Consider the following 15,971-nt stretch of genomic DNA (forward strand, 5'->3'; position numbering starts at 1 on the left):
TGGGCTCTGTGAGAAGACATTTAAAATGTGACAACACACTCATATAAAAACTATTGTTTCTGATACAAATGCACTATTTCAATAAGGGATATTTCATATATGTACATGTTTGCATGAACACAGACTAATTTGTTTACCTCTTTGTTCTACAGCTGCTTAGCAAAAGCCTTTTTTGACTCGCCAACAATATGTCATAAGAGCGGATATCACGAATACTATTTATAAATAAATGTTAATGTCAAATTCGTGTTCTTGTATGTTACACCTTATTTAATTCGCATACATTAAATCCTATTTTAATCACATAACGGATTACTAATATTTTTAATACTACTTCTTGAAGTATTGTAACAGTAATTGTACATATTATACCGTAAGTTAGTTGTATTTAAAGCCACTATCCATGTATACTTTTAAAAAGTCAACTTTGTAGAGATATGTTCTAAAGAACATACGTGTGAGCGACACACAAACAGTCGCAATGGAATCGGTTAATTAACCACTGCTTAATAGTAATAATAATATAATACTAGTCGTATGGTTTAAAGTAAAGTAATGGATTATATCGAACATATGCAGTCACTTACTGTAATTAGATCTGATGTCACCTAAAGATTCGTATTAGAGGTCAAAATTAACTTCAATAATAACTAAGTCATGACCTAAGCTGTTTTGTCGCAGCCAATGATATATTCGCTTAAGCCGTTAGATGTCTAAATAAATCATATGTTTAAACATACGAAACTAATAAAATCATATTTTTGCAAGAAACACAATTAAGAAAATGATAAACCTATAACTACAAATATTGGAATATTCAATTTCTTTCACTTTCACATCATTTTACTAAATTATGAAGGTAACTTGATTTTTGATAATGAAAATACATATTTTATCATAATGTTACCTGATAATGATTATTGGTAACTATTGTCTTTAAATGATAAATTATTAATTAATATCCATAAACGAATTATAATAAAATTCAAGTATTGTAGTATATATAGATTTTGATGGATATTGGTTTATTCTCTATATCAGGGGAATCATTATTTAAATGTTTACTTAGCGCAAGGTTTTTATTAATTGTTTTGTTTCTTGCAATGGCTGACATATGTTTTTGCATAACGGTCTGAAATGTGTTGTAAAACAATCTGTTTTTTTGTATTATAACTTCCATATTTCAACAAAAATATTTCCTTTGAGCCGTTATACTATGACAGCTTTTAAGCAAACATAGCGGAATTCGTCTTAAGAAAGTTCGATCAATTAGAATATATTCCCTGTAAAAACGAATGAGGAGTCGGTTTCAACTTCCAACACTTATCATGTTGTCTGATTATCATGGAAAAACGGCGCGCCTTTCAGTTGGTTTATTGTTGATTTATTATTAGTGTAATATGAGGTTTTACGAGCCAATATACCGGTAATAAATGCTGCACTCGTGCGATTGGCTTCTTCCCTATTCCGTATGATGTTTTATGTGTACAAATCATTCGGAATTAAAATGATCAAAGCGCGTAATGTCAGAAATGTTTGCATGACCAATATGTGCAGACAAGAGGTGCTACAAACAGTGTTTATGGTGCCAAAACGAACTGCCTGAGGTTTAGTCTACATGGTGTAGGTGTAGCTACACACCTTGATGATATAACACATTCTATTCGTGGACCGTATACTTACAAAATTGTTTGACAATGCATATAGGTGTGCTGTCCATATCTTACAAGGTCAACAAACTCTTGAGTATAAAATAATACAGAACATGCAATATTTTATGCAGGTAATATTTTCTAATATATTAAATGTAATAATGTAATACAGATCATACTCTACAATTCAGGTAAACTGTTGTTCTGGCCTGATAAATTCAATTGTATTTATAATATTTGATTTTCTTTATTCATTTAGTGCATGTATGGCGGTAAATAAATATATGTTTATTTTATACTAGACACATGATTTCTGGTGTTTTCTAGAAAACATCACGGTAACCTGTTTAAACTATTTTCAGGTAAACTCATATCACGTGATGTGATAACAATTGCAGCAGAAACAGAAAAATACGGGTGTGCCATATATTCCGACAGAACGTTAATGAAGCTTGTTTTGCATCAGAAAAATCTGTCTAGTTCGTTTGATTCGGAACATAATGCTCAATTTAATCGCTCTCGTATACTAAATACATTTCAATATATGTATTGGTCACGTTAAGTATGTCGGTAAAATTGATTTCAGTCAGATTCTTATACAGTTTATTTGTAACAAAACAAGAATGAACGGTATCAATATGTTTATGTATGATCAAAGCATTCATCAAGATCAAAATTGTAGTAAAAACTATTCGCTTTATGGTATTAATAAACATTTGGAAAAAACAACAACAACGTATTACTATTGACATACACCTAGATACAGCGAATAATTAAACAGGATTACATAAATGTTATTCGCATAAGATTAAGGCTTCTTAACCACAGATACCACTACAAATTATACTCCTTAAATAACTCACATGTACAAACTTGTTCGGCATGTATGTACCTCTATGGTAAGGTATTTAAAACGTAAATTTTAATCAAATCAAATGCTTCATGATTGTCAGTTTACTATGAAGACATGTGACTGCAATATATCATGTTTAAATAACTGCATACCCGACCTTCATTGTCTTTGAGGCTAAAATTCCGACTTCATATATAATATTCAATACTTATTTATACAATATAAGTATGTTATAAAGTATATCGGAGTATTATTGTGTCGTCAAATTATTATTTATCGCTAAAGAACGTACACAAATAAAGATTATCAACGTCAACCGACTAATGAAATTCATTGCTTTCCGCATAAATTATTAAAGTACCGATCTTATTTGAACATAGAAGAAGATACTTTTCGTATACACCAGTATGATAGTATACAAATTATGTACATATACCCCGAATGTCTGTTAATTGTCCGAAAATGCGTGCTGCAACAGAACCTTAATGTTCATTTCCTTCAGTGTAACTCCTCATTTTAAAACAAGGTCGAAAGCTCATTGTCATATTTCGTATTTATGTTGTATATTCAATATGTTGACTAATATCGCCCACACAATAACTTATTTATTAAATTCAGAAAACTAAAACCAGTTGTGACGTACAAGACAAGATAACTGGTGTTTTCTTAGATACATTGGTGTACAAGCATTGAGGGCACAAACCAATCTTACTGATTACTGCCTTGCTGAGGTCAGAGGTAGTGGGCGCAATGATATAAATGATATATATATAGGATTACATACCCGATCCCCAAACATGTTCCCGGAGCTGGGATCAAACCCACAATTTTAGAAAAATTTAGATCTGCAATCCACTATTTGGATGATATAACCTAAGGCGTTTTAATGCTGTCTAAATACAAATCTTTATTCAAAACTTTCAAAGTCAAACTTACATTGATTATGGTGTGTACATATTACCAATGTTTACTTTATTCGTTTGATATCATGGGCCGAAATGAACTAGAAATATGTTTCTTCACAAAAATTGCATTAGCTTCTTACCGAATGAATACAGACAGTATTTGTCTAGACACATTGATGTTTGATTTAAGTGAAATAATTTAATGAACTGAACTGAACATTTGTATACATGGTATTAAGGACAAAATTAGATTTACCGTTGCGCTATTATCCGCCCATAACCTATACACTTTAACTTACACCTGATATCATGGATACAAAGTATAGGTGAGAATACTGTAGACGTTATTGTTTTTAGTTTTTAATTTTGTTTTCTTATTAACATAAATCATTTTATTATTAGTTAACTACAATCTCAAAATCACTTTTTAATAAGAGATTCAATAAACCAGTCCAATAGCTCATATACTCTTGAAGGAACATAACTGTGTGCAAGTACGTAATAAATTTTCTTCCGAGTCTCATAAGAAACACAGCTTTAAGCGTGAAAGAGTTCCCTTAAATGTATTAAAAACTCGTTATGTATGCAATGTTTCATTGTATATTCTGATGAATTAAACGACGCTTTAACGGCTCCCAATTTACAACGTACAAATACCAATAGTTCAAGTTCGTCAACTCATTGTTTGTGTTCGTCGAAAGGTTTCAGAGGAATATTGGGATAGAAAATAACTGCACGTGTAGCAAATAACGACTCCAGTATATGAGCCACGCGTATATATTTAGTAATTTTCTATATTTCTATTTACGTTAACAATCGAATAGTTTGCAACTTCTGTGTCAAGATGCGGTTATTGACTGAAATACTTACTGAAATTAGCAAGAAGTACTTTGGTTGAACGTTTGAACGATAAATTATAATACTTCGATATTTCAATACGTTTCAAGTGTGATAATATGAGTTTAAGACAAACAGTATTCTGACTATGTGCATATCAGATACTGGAATATATGGGAGAGGTTGATGTAGCTATCAACTGTCAGTATCGTTAAATATCTTGTGTAAGATTGAATATCTCCCTTGTTAATCCTCATGTAATTAAAACATACGTGCATTGTCATTTTACATTATGTTAAAAATGCACTTATAACACAGAATTTGTCCGTCTGGCTCGACTTTACCTCTCATGTTGCATCTTCATTGTTTTTATTAGTGAAATATATGCATACATTTCTCAAAGCGAAGCTGAATACAAGCTTACTTGCAGGTTCTATTTGGGAAGAAAATGTATGCTTATAATGCAGCAGACACGCCTTTTCTTATAAAATACATATTCGTATCATCTTTTGTAGCATTTGCGTGTACCATCAAATTATTCAAACACTGGAAATAGCATGGTATTGCTAGATTCTGCGTTATAATGACACAAGGAAGTTTGCGATGTAATACGGTGATATTACACGATGCTCTAAATTCAGCCAATGCTTGAACATCCGATGACAATTTAAATGTTAAATAGGATGTGAAATAATGAAACACTATATAATATATTATAGTTTACCTACTTCTGAACTAAGGTTATTGATCCTATAATGCAGATCGACATATTCAAAATATGCAGTTGCTTAAGTTAAATTGCTTCAACTATGTGTTGAGTTGTATGACTAATATATGTTAAAGGGTACACTCGCCATCGATGACGGACTCGTTGATAATAAGAGATACAACTATTAAGTATATCTAGAGTTTGGTTATGCAATAGTTATAATTGTAGCAGCCATACGTTTTAGGTACACGCGACACAAGTCACAAATGCCATGTTGTCATTGGAACAAAACATACCTCAACTAGAAATGGCGCGGCAGAGGCCGACGCGTATCCCCACGCCGCATGTGTGACCCAGGGAGCGCCGCAGGGTTGGTACTGGGGACATGCATAGTTGAAATTGACTGTATTGACTGTAAGTTATTTTACCCCCATATATTTTGACCCAGGGGTCAGATCAAAATTCCACATTGTGCAGGGTCGAACATGGCTCACAGCTACCAAGTGTGGTTTTAAGGTTCTAGTGCTAATAGTGTAGGTGGAGATAGTGGCCAGCACGGACGCACGGACACGTGGCGGAGATATCCACAATATCCCCACGCTTTTCAAAAAGCGTGGGGGTAATTACGTTGTCCTTACACTGTAACTCAATAAAAATTATAACTGAGCTCTTAACTGGTCAAATGATACCTTCGATTGTGTACGTAATTACATAGAACGTAAGACTCGTGACAGATGTTTATGTTAGTAAGATGATTTAAAGGTAACATGCTGTGTAGCTAATGGTATATTAGAGACTTATCAATGCATATTCTGCATGCCTTTTATATTAATATTCATTTTGTACATTATAGAACATACAAGAAAGGGACGGTTCACCTTCGGTTTTATGCATTAAATCGCATGCATACAGTAATATAAGAATATGTTGGAGCCTGAAATCGGTTGCATAAATACGTTGCAAATTAACATAATTAACTTAATTTTTTTAATGACGCAGCGTCATGATTTTTATTTGCAAAAGATATCTCTAGACTAAACAAATGGTGACGTATTGGTGCAAATATATCGAGTTTTATCGACTCTCCTGATGCAGTATTTAGAGAGCGCTTTCATTGAAGATACTTCAAACGTTGTTCATATTTTGAAATTGCGGAAAAAGGATCGTTCCCTTATATTTAATGCAGTGATTACGGAATCTATAGTCACACTATCAGGACAAAACGCTTTCGTCGAATGAAAGTCACTGATTAAATAATATTGTATTGTTTCCCTATTTAAATTGCGATGCGCTTATTGTTTATCAAAATGTGTGCGTATTTTGTTATTAATTCTTTAAATATCAAACTCATTTGTTAGCTAATTCCAACATGCGTTGAAACCGATGCTCATTGTAGCAAAACGTGAGTTGTACACTATTAATCTGTTTATGAATTTGAAAGTAAACATATTTTATTAAAACTGTGCTTGGTTGTATGTATGTGTAATATGTGATAAATACATGTTAGTATTATTTCAACGATCATTTGGCTATATTGTTTTTGTTTGTTTTTGTTTTAAATTCTTAAGCATATAAGTTAGACAGTGATTGCTCAGAATAAAATGATTATGCTTTATATTAAATAGATCATCACTAAATAACTTTCTAGTTGTTGATGTTTATGCTCTCTCAACATTTACGATATAAAAATTGACAGATAAAATTACTAGAACCTGATGTCGTTGTTCCTTCTGTCATTCTAAAATAATAATCAACCTTGAAAGTGTACTGTAAAGATACATTTCTAATTCTAACAAAACATTTGAAAATGGTGTACTTATTGTGCCATTAATTTTTATATTATAAGTAAATGCATATTTAAAAAAATACATCTGTTTTGTTGTACTTATTTTCTACAGTAACTTTACACTATTTCCTTGAACTCCTATGTGCAATTAACAAGTCAACCAAACGTTATGATTACGTGTCCCCAAAAACTCGCACTAATAATTAAAAAGAAATATTAACCGCTTTTCATCGCTACATTTCACATCCGTAGGCAGCAGTCCCGAGTCGCGTTTTTTCTTACAGGCGATATGTAATTATAAACACCCTCCAACACGCCAAGTGAGAGGGGCAATAACAGTAGTATATGGAACATAATTGCATACATATGTGTCCTTCGGACGTATCCGCATGCTTGCGCCTTACAATCCGCCAACAAGCTAACAAACTTAAAGCACAGGCACGAGACAATGTGTATGCGTGTGTAGTGTCATCGTTCTGGTGTAATAAAGGCATCATGTGATCGCCTGTTAGTGGTCGTTTTTGGCTCGACAATGGTCAAGAAGACGCAGACACGTACAGACGCCAATACCACGCTAACCTACATGTATCGTAACGGCGGGAATATTTTGAGTTATTGCGTATTGCCGTGTTGCAACATGTCAAATCCGCCATCTATGGAATAAATAGCATTCAAATTATATACCGTATGCATGAGTTTCAGATTTATGTAAACTAATGTTTAAGCAGACATAAATGAATGGGGAAATTGGATATTTAAGACAGTATAACTCATTTCATAAAACAGAATAATTTAATATCATAAAATAACGGCAGTCATTTCAAAAGCGCTCTTTCAGTAACATACTTAATTAATTACAATCGCCCATAAGCATATATATACTTCTTGGAAATTAAGGTCTGTTCAACCGTATTTTTAAATCAGGACGCTTTAACTCATTAAGTTATATTTTCCCTCCACAAAAAAAATCTTATATTTTTTTATTATTAACTGTTCAATTATACCTTCTCAATTATATCAAGCACAGTAGTGAGATACAATTTTAGTCGCCTAGTGAAGCAATGGCGAACAAGCTTTAGCTTCAACCTATTTACCTATGATAACCTACGTGACTGACTATTGCGCCGCACACAGCGTATTAATTTCACCTGTATGCACATAAGGTTCATACAATTGAATTAAAGGTAAAAGGAATAGTAATCGAGTAAATTCACACTATTTAACTGTTTGCCATTAAGTGTAAATATTGCGCTAAATGACTAATGTCATATCACAGACCTAAACTTGAGAAGAAATATACAAGTTAAAATAAAGTTCAGACACACTTTCAGGAGAAACACTCTTATTTGCTCATGCTAGTCATTTATCTAAGGCAAGTTAACTCTAACCTATGTAATACAGGGCGGCAAACATCAGTATATGATTAAAGCTGTGGTCTCCGCCTAATTAATTGGAGTTTTAAACCTGTTACATGGCGCATACAGTCTTTTAATATGCCTATAAATTGTCGCTAACATACGAATGCACTAAAACGTAACTTGATTGCATTGTTATTCAAATTAAGATAATGTAAATTGGACGGTCAAATATGAACAAACACATCTAATCAAACATTGTCTGCGACACTTTGAAATAAAGAAAAGACACCAAACTAATTAATTTAGTTTTGTTCGCACTTGAAAACTAGTTATCAGTAGTTCGAACTCAAGACAAAAGTTATGCATATCAGGGAAACAACGCATAGATCAGGTTAAACAGACGAGTTCATGGATAGGCTTTGCATGATAATGCAAAATCAATGCATTCATTAGTCTAATATGTTTATTCCGCTTAACGTTACGCAATCAATCGTCAATAAGTAAGCATTACGTGTAAAATTCAATCCTTTGAATAGATTAGATTAGATTTCATGCTAATCGTTGCAAATATCAAAACGATTTGCCTGCACGGTACAGAATGCAAGTTTGTTTTAAACTTACAACGGAAACAAACCCAGACCAATAATCTGCTCACGGTTATATTTATATATCTTGCAGATATATTTAAAAAAGGAATACACTTTCATTTTTAAGCCGTATACATATTGCCAGTGACGATACTACAAATGATAATATAATAGTTTATAAAGCTGTAACTGCAAAAATACTTAAGGTACCGATATTGAAAATATATATAACTCATTGTTGCCGTGTTATGTCCATATTATCCATACAATTGCACCCGTTAATACGCAATTTGTGCTGCATCAAATGTAGTAAATTAATATTTATGCAACCGTTTAGAAAATATATCATAACTTGATATTTGATAAAATCCGTTAAAAAAATAACGATTAATATAAAACATTATAGTTGATTTAGTTAATGACAAAGGCATTATTTTAAAATGAAATTATGTAGTCCTAAAAGAAAATTTAACTTTGCTTAAGTAACACTTGCATGTTGCGAACAGACTGACGAACCGACGGACGGATTAGGAATAAAGGACGTTTTCATAATCTCCCTCCTGCTTCTCGACGACCCGGGATAAACGCGGCCCAGTTGCATCGACATGGTGAAAAGCTATGAAGACGATGCACTTAATGTATGGAGAGTAACTATGTGTTAAAACAGAATAGCTTTAGGACTATTTCTATCTTAAAAATGCTTGGAAACTTGAAAAAAAGAACATACATACACAATTTAATCTTTTAAGAAAATCCCAAATTCAAATAGTTTGTAAAACATTCACACACGTGCCAAAACCCAATTAAAAAACCTAAAGGCATATGTATAGAAATTAGCATAATACAGTTATTTATACAGGGCAAATGCTCAACACGTGAAGGATTGATTCTATCTAGGTGTACATATGCAATATGTAAACGTACGAGCTATAATTAAATGCTCAATATACATAAGATAATCGTATAACTAATGGGTAAGTATTAGACCGGTCACCAAAAGTTACAAACGATAAACATAATGTTAATACTTTTACTTTTACGTTTACTTTAAATCGTATTGTTCAGCGATTCAGCTTTTTTAGTTTTCATGTAACAATTTAATGAGTAAATGGTAATATGATTTAAGGCTATGTATTTTATTGACCGTTTTTTATTCATTACGATGACACAATAATTTATAAAAAATTGCACACACATTTATATACACGCATTTACTTATTGTACGGCTACATGATACGTAGCAATACACCGTAAACACACGATGTCCTGAATTGGTTACTCTAATGCGTCATTACATTATATTATTGTTTTGATAGAACCTTTCCTATGTGTGACATGTTGTTCTTACAAATTTTACGTTAAGGACATGATTAGTTACGTTATTTGAATGAAGCTTTATAACCTATCATTGATGTAAACAAATCTTCAAAATTCGTTGTTATTTAGTCTCTGTATAAAGCTATATTTATTACATAACACTATGCTTATTTTCTTCTTAGTAATTGTCTTATGAGTTGTAAGTGTGCATTGTATCGTTTCTGAGGTTTTGTTTTATGAATATTGTTTTTTTTCTTTTTATCTGTGGACACGTTCATTTAAACGGTCAATGTAAACCGTATTGGGTTCATAAATTAATTCGAACCTTACAATGTTCTCACGGGGAACAGTACACTAAACAGAACGTACAATCAAAAGTGATGTTTAAACAAGTTTGTCCGTTTGCATATACATGGTCCTCAGAGAACAACAATGGAGAAATACGGACACATTTTACAAGCAAATACAGTTGTCTATATAAATATTACAAACCTTGAAATACAAATCAAAATTATTTAACTGAAAATGGCTCGTCATCTGTACAGTGTACTGAAGCTGCCGTTGCAATCTAGATGCACTTTAATTTAAAACTGTTTATAAGATTAGGTGCATTTACAAACGCAATAATGCATTTGTTCAGGCATTGAATTCCATAATTCAATGTTAAAATAATACAAGGTGTTATTATTGCATCGCTTTGAAACTGTATGCCTTATTTTGACAGAACATAAATGATTGCAGTATATATATTTCCCTTATACTACTTCTTGTTTATCCAAATCACGTGGTAGTAGTACTTTGTATTACTTTTGAATTTCATAATAAGTTAATTAGGCTCGTATGTCACGAACGGTAGATGAGGGTGTGATAGTTATTTATTCGACTTGTACAACATAATTAAGTAAGAAAATACATTTTACAAGCGAACAGTATTACTCAATGGGTCGAATAATACCGTGCTAATTCATATCGCTAGTGTGGTTTGATTTCGTGAATATGATAAACTATTTAATAAAAATTAAATAATACGTTTTGGTATGTTATTACACTCATGATAAGTGACTTTAAAAGCATTCGGTACATCACTCATGCCAGCACTAATGGTTTATTTATAACGCTTCTTAAGTATGTGCCTTTAATGATGAAAGGCACATCACTGATGGCACCACTCATGTGTTGTTTAAATAGCGTCTTTGATAACGAAATCACGTAACGGAAACGGTAGATTTGCCTTACTTCTGAGATTCAATCCTTGACCCAGACAGTTGTCAATTTATGTCTCAAGACATGATATAACTCTTGGCCTGAAACAGCATGATGACTTATATGTGTCTGTTTTGACTTAAGTAAGTCATTTTCTTATCAGATGTTCAAGTTCAATTAGGTCTAAAATTGGTACTGTCGCACTCCTTAACATATATTGCCTAAATAAGTCGTATACATGCTTTTGCAGAAAATACACGAAATGAATTTATTAAGATGTTAGTAAATCATTAATATTACCCAAAATGTCATAGATTTATAAACAAAGGTACATGTACACACCATATTCAAACAAATAAAACAGCAATTTAGACAAAGAATGTGTTTAACATATATTTTTCTGTATTGATTATCATCAATTGAAATCAACGCCTGCGGCTTTCTTTTAACAACCAAGAACAGCAATAAAACAGTTTTTAAATGCCACAAACTCCAAAAACAAAAGGGGGTCATGCAATTGTTGATATTTTGCATTATTATGCGCATGTGTTTGTTTAAACACTTGTCATATGCTCTTCAATACAAAATTCGTTGCAAAGAGTTATGTTATTAGTCGTTTATGTAATGGATAGAACGTGTAACACGGGTGAAACATTCGACCGCTTATGTACATATTTGCATCATTAAAGTCAAGTTACATTCCGATTTAACATACGTGGTGTTAATGTTGTCGCTTTAAGCCTATTTCGAATTGCAAAGCATAGTAGCTTAAAGTATCGTTTGACCATTCATGTTTTTTATATGACACCATTAGCATGATTCAGGTGGCATATATCACTGAATTCAGATCAACACATGGTCCATAAATTCACTAATCGTACTCCTTTTTCACATTTATATAAAGCTCATACGTTTTACTGATTCGTTGCATCAGGGATTACAGGCTATTTCACATGACCACAACCACTTAGACACGATGTCTGAAACCTGCCGGTACAGAAAACTAAACTTTTATAACATAATTCTGCATTAACTTTCAGTATAATGTTGAAAGTTATTCATACTGCCTAAAGCCCGTACTTCTTTCTAAGTTTAATGAATATGAGCCAAATATATACACTATATTGTAGAAATCAATATTTAAAAAACAATTTCACATACACTCAAACAAATATCATGTAATAAATGTATCATATATCAGCAAATTTGTACGTAGTACATTTAAAGATACATGCACCAGAACAACTCTTAGAAAAAGCATGAATGCTCACACTGTTTACATCGCTGAAATATTAGAGAGCACAGTTTTATTAATACATTCGCTGATTTTGTTTTAAATGAAATCAGCTCTGTCTGTGTTTTGTGTATGAGCTGTCTTATCAATACAAAGTTATTTGTAATCGAGTATTTTGACATAGTACGTGTTGTGATTCAGCTTTTACAGCCATGACAATACTGCAAATACAAAAAATGCAAGATTATACAATACATGTTATTTTTAACTCTAAAGAAATAGCGATTGGGTCGATGCTTTGTTCATTATTATGGCGTGACTGTAATCAAGCGCTCAAAATCGAGTTACGCTTATATGCGACCCGAAGCGACGTTTAGTACAACGAGCAAAAGGACGTGTGAGAAATGTGATCGGGGCTGAAAGAACAGTTCGAGTCATCCGATAACGCGACCTCGAAAATTCGAGGCCATCTCACAAAAATTTATCTGAATGTATAGCAATACAAATTCGAGCCAACCGATAATTCGAGCTGAACGAGTTCGAGCAATCGGATTCGATTGTAGTTATTAATAGCGAACATATACAAATAGAATTTTCGATTAGCTTAATTGTATTATGTTTGCATGAATTTCCTTAGTTTGACCTTAGAAAAAGAGCATGGAATATTTCCAACAATGATAAATAGAGGCCATGTGTAAATTACAGTATTAAACTTTAACTCGAATGAACAAGCTCATGTCGAATCCGGAAGTTATGCAGAAAGTATGTAATAATTAAGTTTATAAAAAACAATACTGCATGTAAACTTGTTTCAAGTGTCTTACCGATGCAGTTTCGAAACCCCTTTTGGCATTATGTAATGTAGAATAACTCGGCACATGTCTTCATTTTTTAAAACAAACTTGAATGCGTCTGGATGTTTTACTGATCAGTTTGTATTGGGACAACACGAAAATGATATAATAACCGACAATACATGCGATTGTCTTTTTTATCTATACCTCACGAATACAGTCGTAAAAGTTCACACTTATATGAATAATTATAACGATGGTCTACAGTATAAAGTATTACCATGCGAAAGGTAAAAGAAAATACGATATGTCTGTAATATAAATCGACAATGTTCGCTATTGGCGGACCAAATATGACATTGTCCAAAGTATTATTGCTTTCCACTAACATATACATAGAACAGCACATATAATAGACAATAATTAGACTAACATGGCCATTCGTGATAGATGAGCGCGATAAGGCATGCTCTATCGGCGTAAGTAGAGGTTTGTAAATACAGATAGTGCCTTGACCCCGCGGCTGAATTTTGACTGAGGGCTGAACTATAAAAGTGTCAACTAAACATGTTCACGATATTCGTCCGGACATTTTAAAACATGAAGGTCTGCATTTTGGCATTGGCTCTTTTGGGGTGTATTGGTTCGTTTTTACACATTTGAATATATTTAAATTCGACCTTGTGAACTGGTAAAAAATTAACAAATATCAGGCTAAGATAGTTACGCTCGAAAACAACAATTTTAAACAATAGTGTTTGTTGTTAAAACATTAACTGTATTTGTTGTGCTATTCTTTATATTGGGACTTGTTTCCACAAATCTGTGTTGTAATTGCAACGATTTATCTTGTTTTATTTGTCGACAAATGAACTTATAAGTATCGATTCATAGAAAACAACATTGGCAAGCTTTCATTTTAAAGTATATCTTAAACGTCTGTTAAATTACCATGACTAGTATTCGGGCAGAAGCCATTTGTTTTGTTACCAATAAGTACGTGCGTCTTGATTTTAAGTTGTATTTTCTGGTACAATTTTCAAGTATCCAATACGAATATGATAAACAAAATTTAAACAAGGTGTATTATTTAGATTGAAGATAATTATTTTTTATATTTATTTGAAACTAAGCTGTATACATCGTTAAAGTTTATTTTCTGGAAATACACTGCTTTAAATAAATGAAACAAAGTTTAACATATAAAATAATGCACCACTTTAATTATGTCTTTTAACTTGCAAAACCAGTGCCTTTACACACTGAATATTAAAGAAAGACACGATTCAATCTCAATCGTCGTTATGTGTATGTATTTCTTTGCTGCTAAATACACGGTAATGTGTTAGTTAGATAGTTAGTTTAAATAAAGGATTCTTATGTTTACCTGATTTCCCGCCCATGTAACGTATCGATAATATTGGCTTTAATACTCATCTTTGTTAGGAACGCTTAAATGGTTTTTAAAGATTGTGTGGCGAGTATTAAAACAACTTAATCAACGTATTACTTTTTTCACGTTTAAGCCCTTGTGTGGTCGGAAAACTGTCATACTGTGGCTGACTGTACAGAAACCCTTTGCCTTCATTTGGACCATCACATCACATGTGACTGGCCGCAAGAATGCGACAACGGAATATGCCATGGCTGGTGCTCATGTGGGACACCTAGAGGTCATATTACATTTCTTAAATATGTTATCCTTTCGAATTTCTAAAAATGAAAACATCCGAAAAAATAGTGTCCTATACTAAACTTAAAGAAAAACGTTTTATTTGTATGATATGCGTGCGGATGTATTGCAGTTACTAAACTGGTGAAGAGTTGTAGTTGTTGACTTTAATAAAACAACGAAAATCTACCAAATCATGCTCTGTAGATACCTGCACTTATCTAATTGTTCTAATGTCCACAGAGTGCGGTGCCACAGGTGATTGTAGAGGAACAATAAACTGTCAAGACCACCAGAAGGAACCACATTGCATTGAGGGCCGATGCAAATGCATCGAAATAGACAACAACTAGATATTCAATATTGTTACTGAATAATGTTGTTTCGAAATAAAACAGGCTAGAAGATATCGCAAATTAAGTTGTCGCTTGTGTCTAAATTATATCATGCGAAATTTGTCGTGTGTTTTTATAATAAAATTATTAATATTAATATAATAAGACACGATTATACCTTTGCATATATACATTACATTAACGATACCAAACTATAAAAAAAGAAAAAAATAGAAGGAGTAATGGTATCAAAAATTAATACTTATATCCAGAACATATGATGGATTCAGAGGAAGTATTACGGCTGAATGATTATGCGATTTATCTTACTGTTAAATTCAATGAATGCGTGAATGTTGTTTAAAGATAATTTGTACCAGATGACGTGTATTTATATCTACTCCGCTGACTGAATTATTGTGTTGTTTGGTAACTCTTGATCGCTCTAAAACTATTTTTGTTTAAAAATACTTTCAAGCGTGTGATATACGCTTAGCATAGTCTATATATCAATTTAATGTCCTTCAGCTAAAACAGCTGGAACTAAATGCTCACAATATTAATAGATATATTGTATCACATTTGAACACATGTACTCGTTGTTGATTTTATTCATATAAAGGTAGTTTTTCAGTTATGTTGTATTGCGAAGTTTCACTCTTTAACGTAATTTTATTTAATACACAGTTCCATAACAACATACACAGAGGTTAACTTCTGATGCGTTCA

The 15,971-nt window shown here is 32.4% G+C and overlaps 1 protein-coding gene across 1 annotated transcript; it reads left to right on the forward strand.

Annotated features, from left to right (window-relative positions):
* Positions 1 to 13,711: 13,711 nt before the first annotated feature.
* LOC127834378 (serine protease inhibitor Cvsi-2-like) lies at positions 13,712 to 15,316 on the forward strand. The gene is made up of 3 exons (XM_052360174.1): positions 13,712 to 13,878; positions 14,762 to 14,908; positions 15,151 to 15,316. Exons 1-3 carry the CDS (start codon positions 13,836 to 13,838, stop codon positions 15,258 to 15,260), a joined length of 300 nt encoding a protein of 99 aa, XP_052216134.1. The 5' UTR covers positions 13,712 to 13,835; the 3' UTR covers positions 15,261 to 15,316.
* The last annotated feature ends 655 nt before the right edge of the window (positions 15,317 to 15,971 follow it).

The sequence above is a fragment of the Dreissena polymorpha genome, chromosome 6 (genome assembly GCF_020536995.1).
Source record: "Dreissena polymorpha isolate Duluth1 chromosome 6, UMN_Dpol_1.0, whole genome shotgun sequence".
Classification (NCBI taxonomy): Eukaryota; Metazoa; Mollusca; class Bivalvia; order Myida; family Dreissenidae; genus Dreissena; species Dreissena polymorpha.

Coding starts and splice junctions, on each gene's coding strand:
- LOC127834378 (XM_052360174.1), top strand. CDS start 13,836: ATGAAGGTCTGCATTTTGGCATTGGCTCTTTTGGGGTGTATTG. Junction 13,879..14,761: donor GGCTCTTTTGGGGTGTATTG/GTTCGTTTTTAC, acceptor TTCACGTTTAAG/CCCTTGTGTGGTCGGAAAAC. Junction 14,909..15,150: donor CTCATGTGGGACACCTAGAG/GTCATATTACAT, acceptor TAATGTCCACAG/AGTGCGGTGCCACAGGTGAT.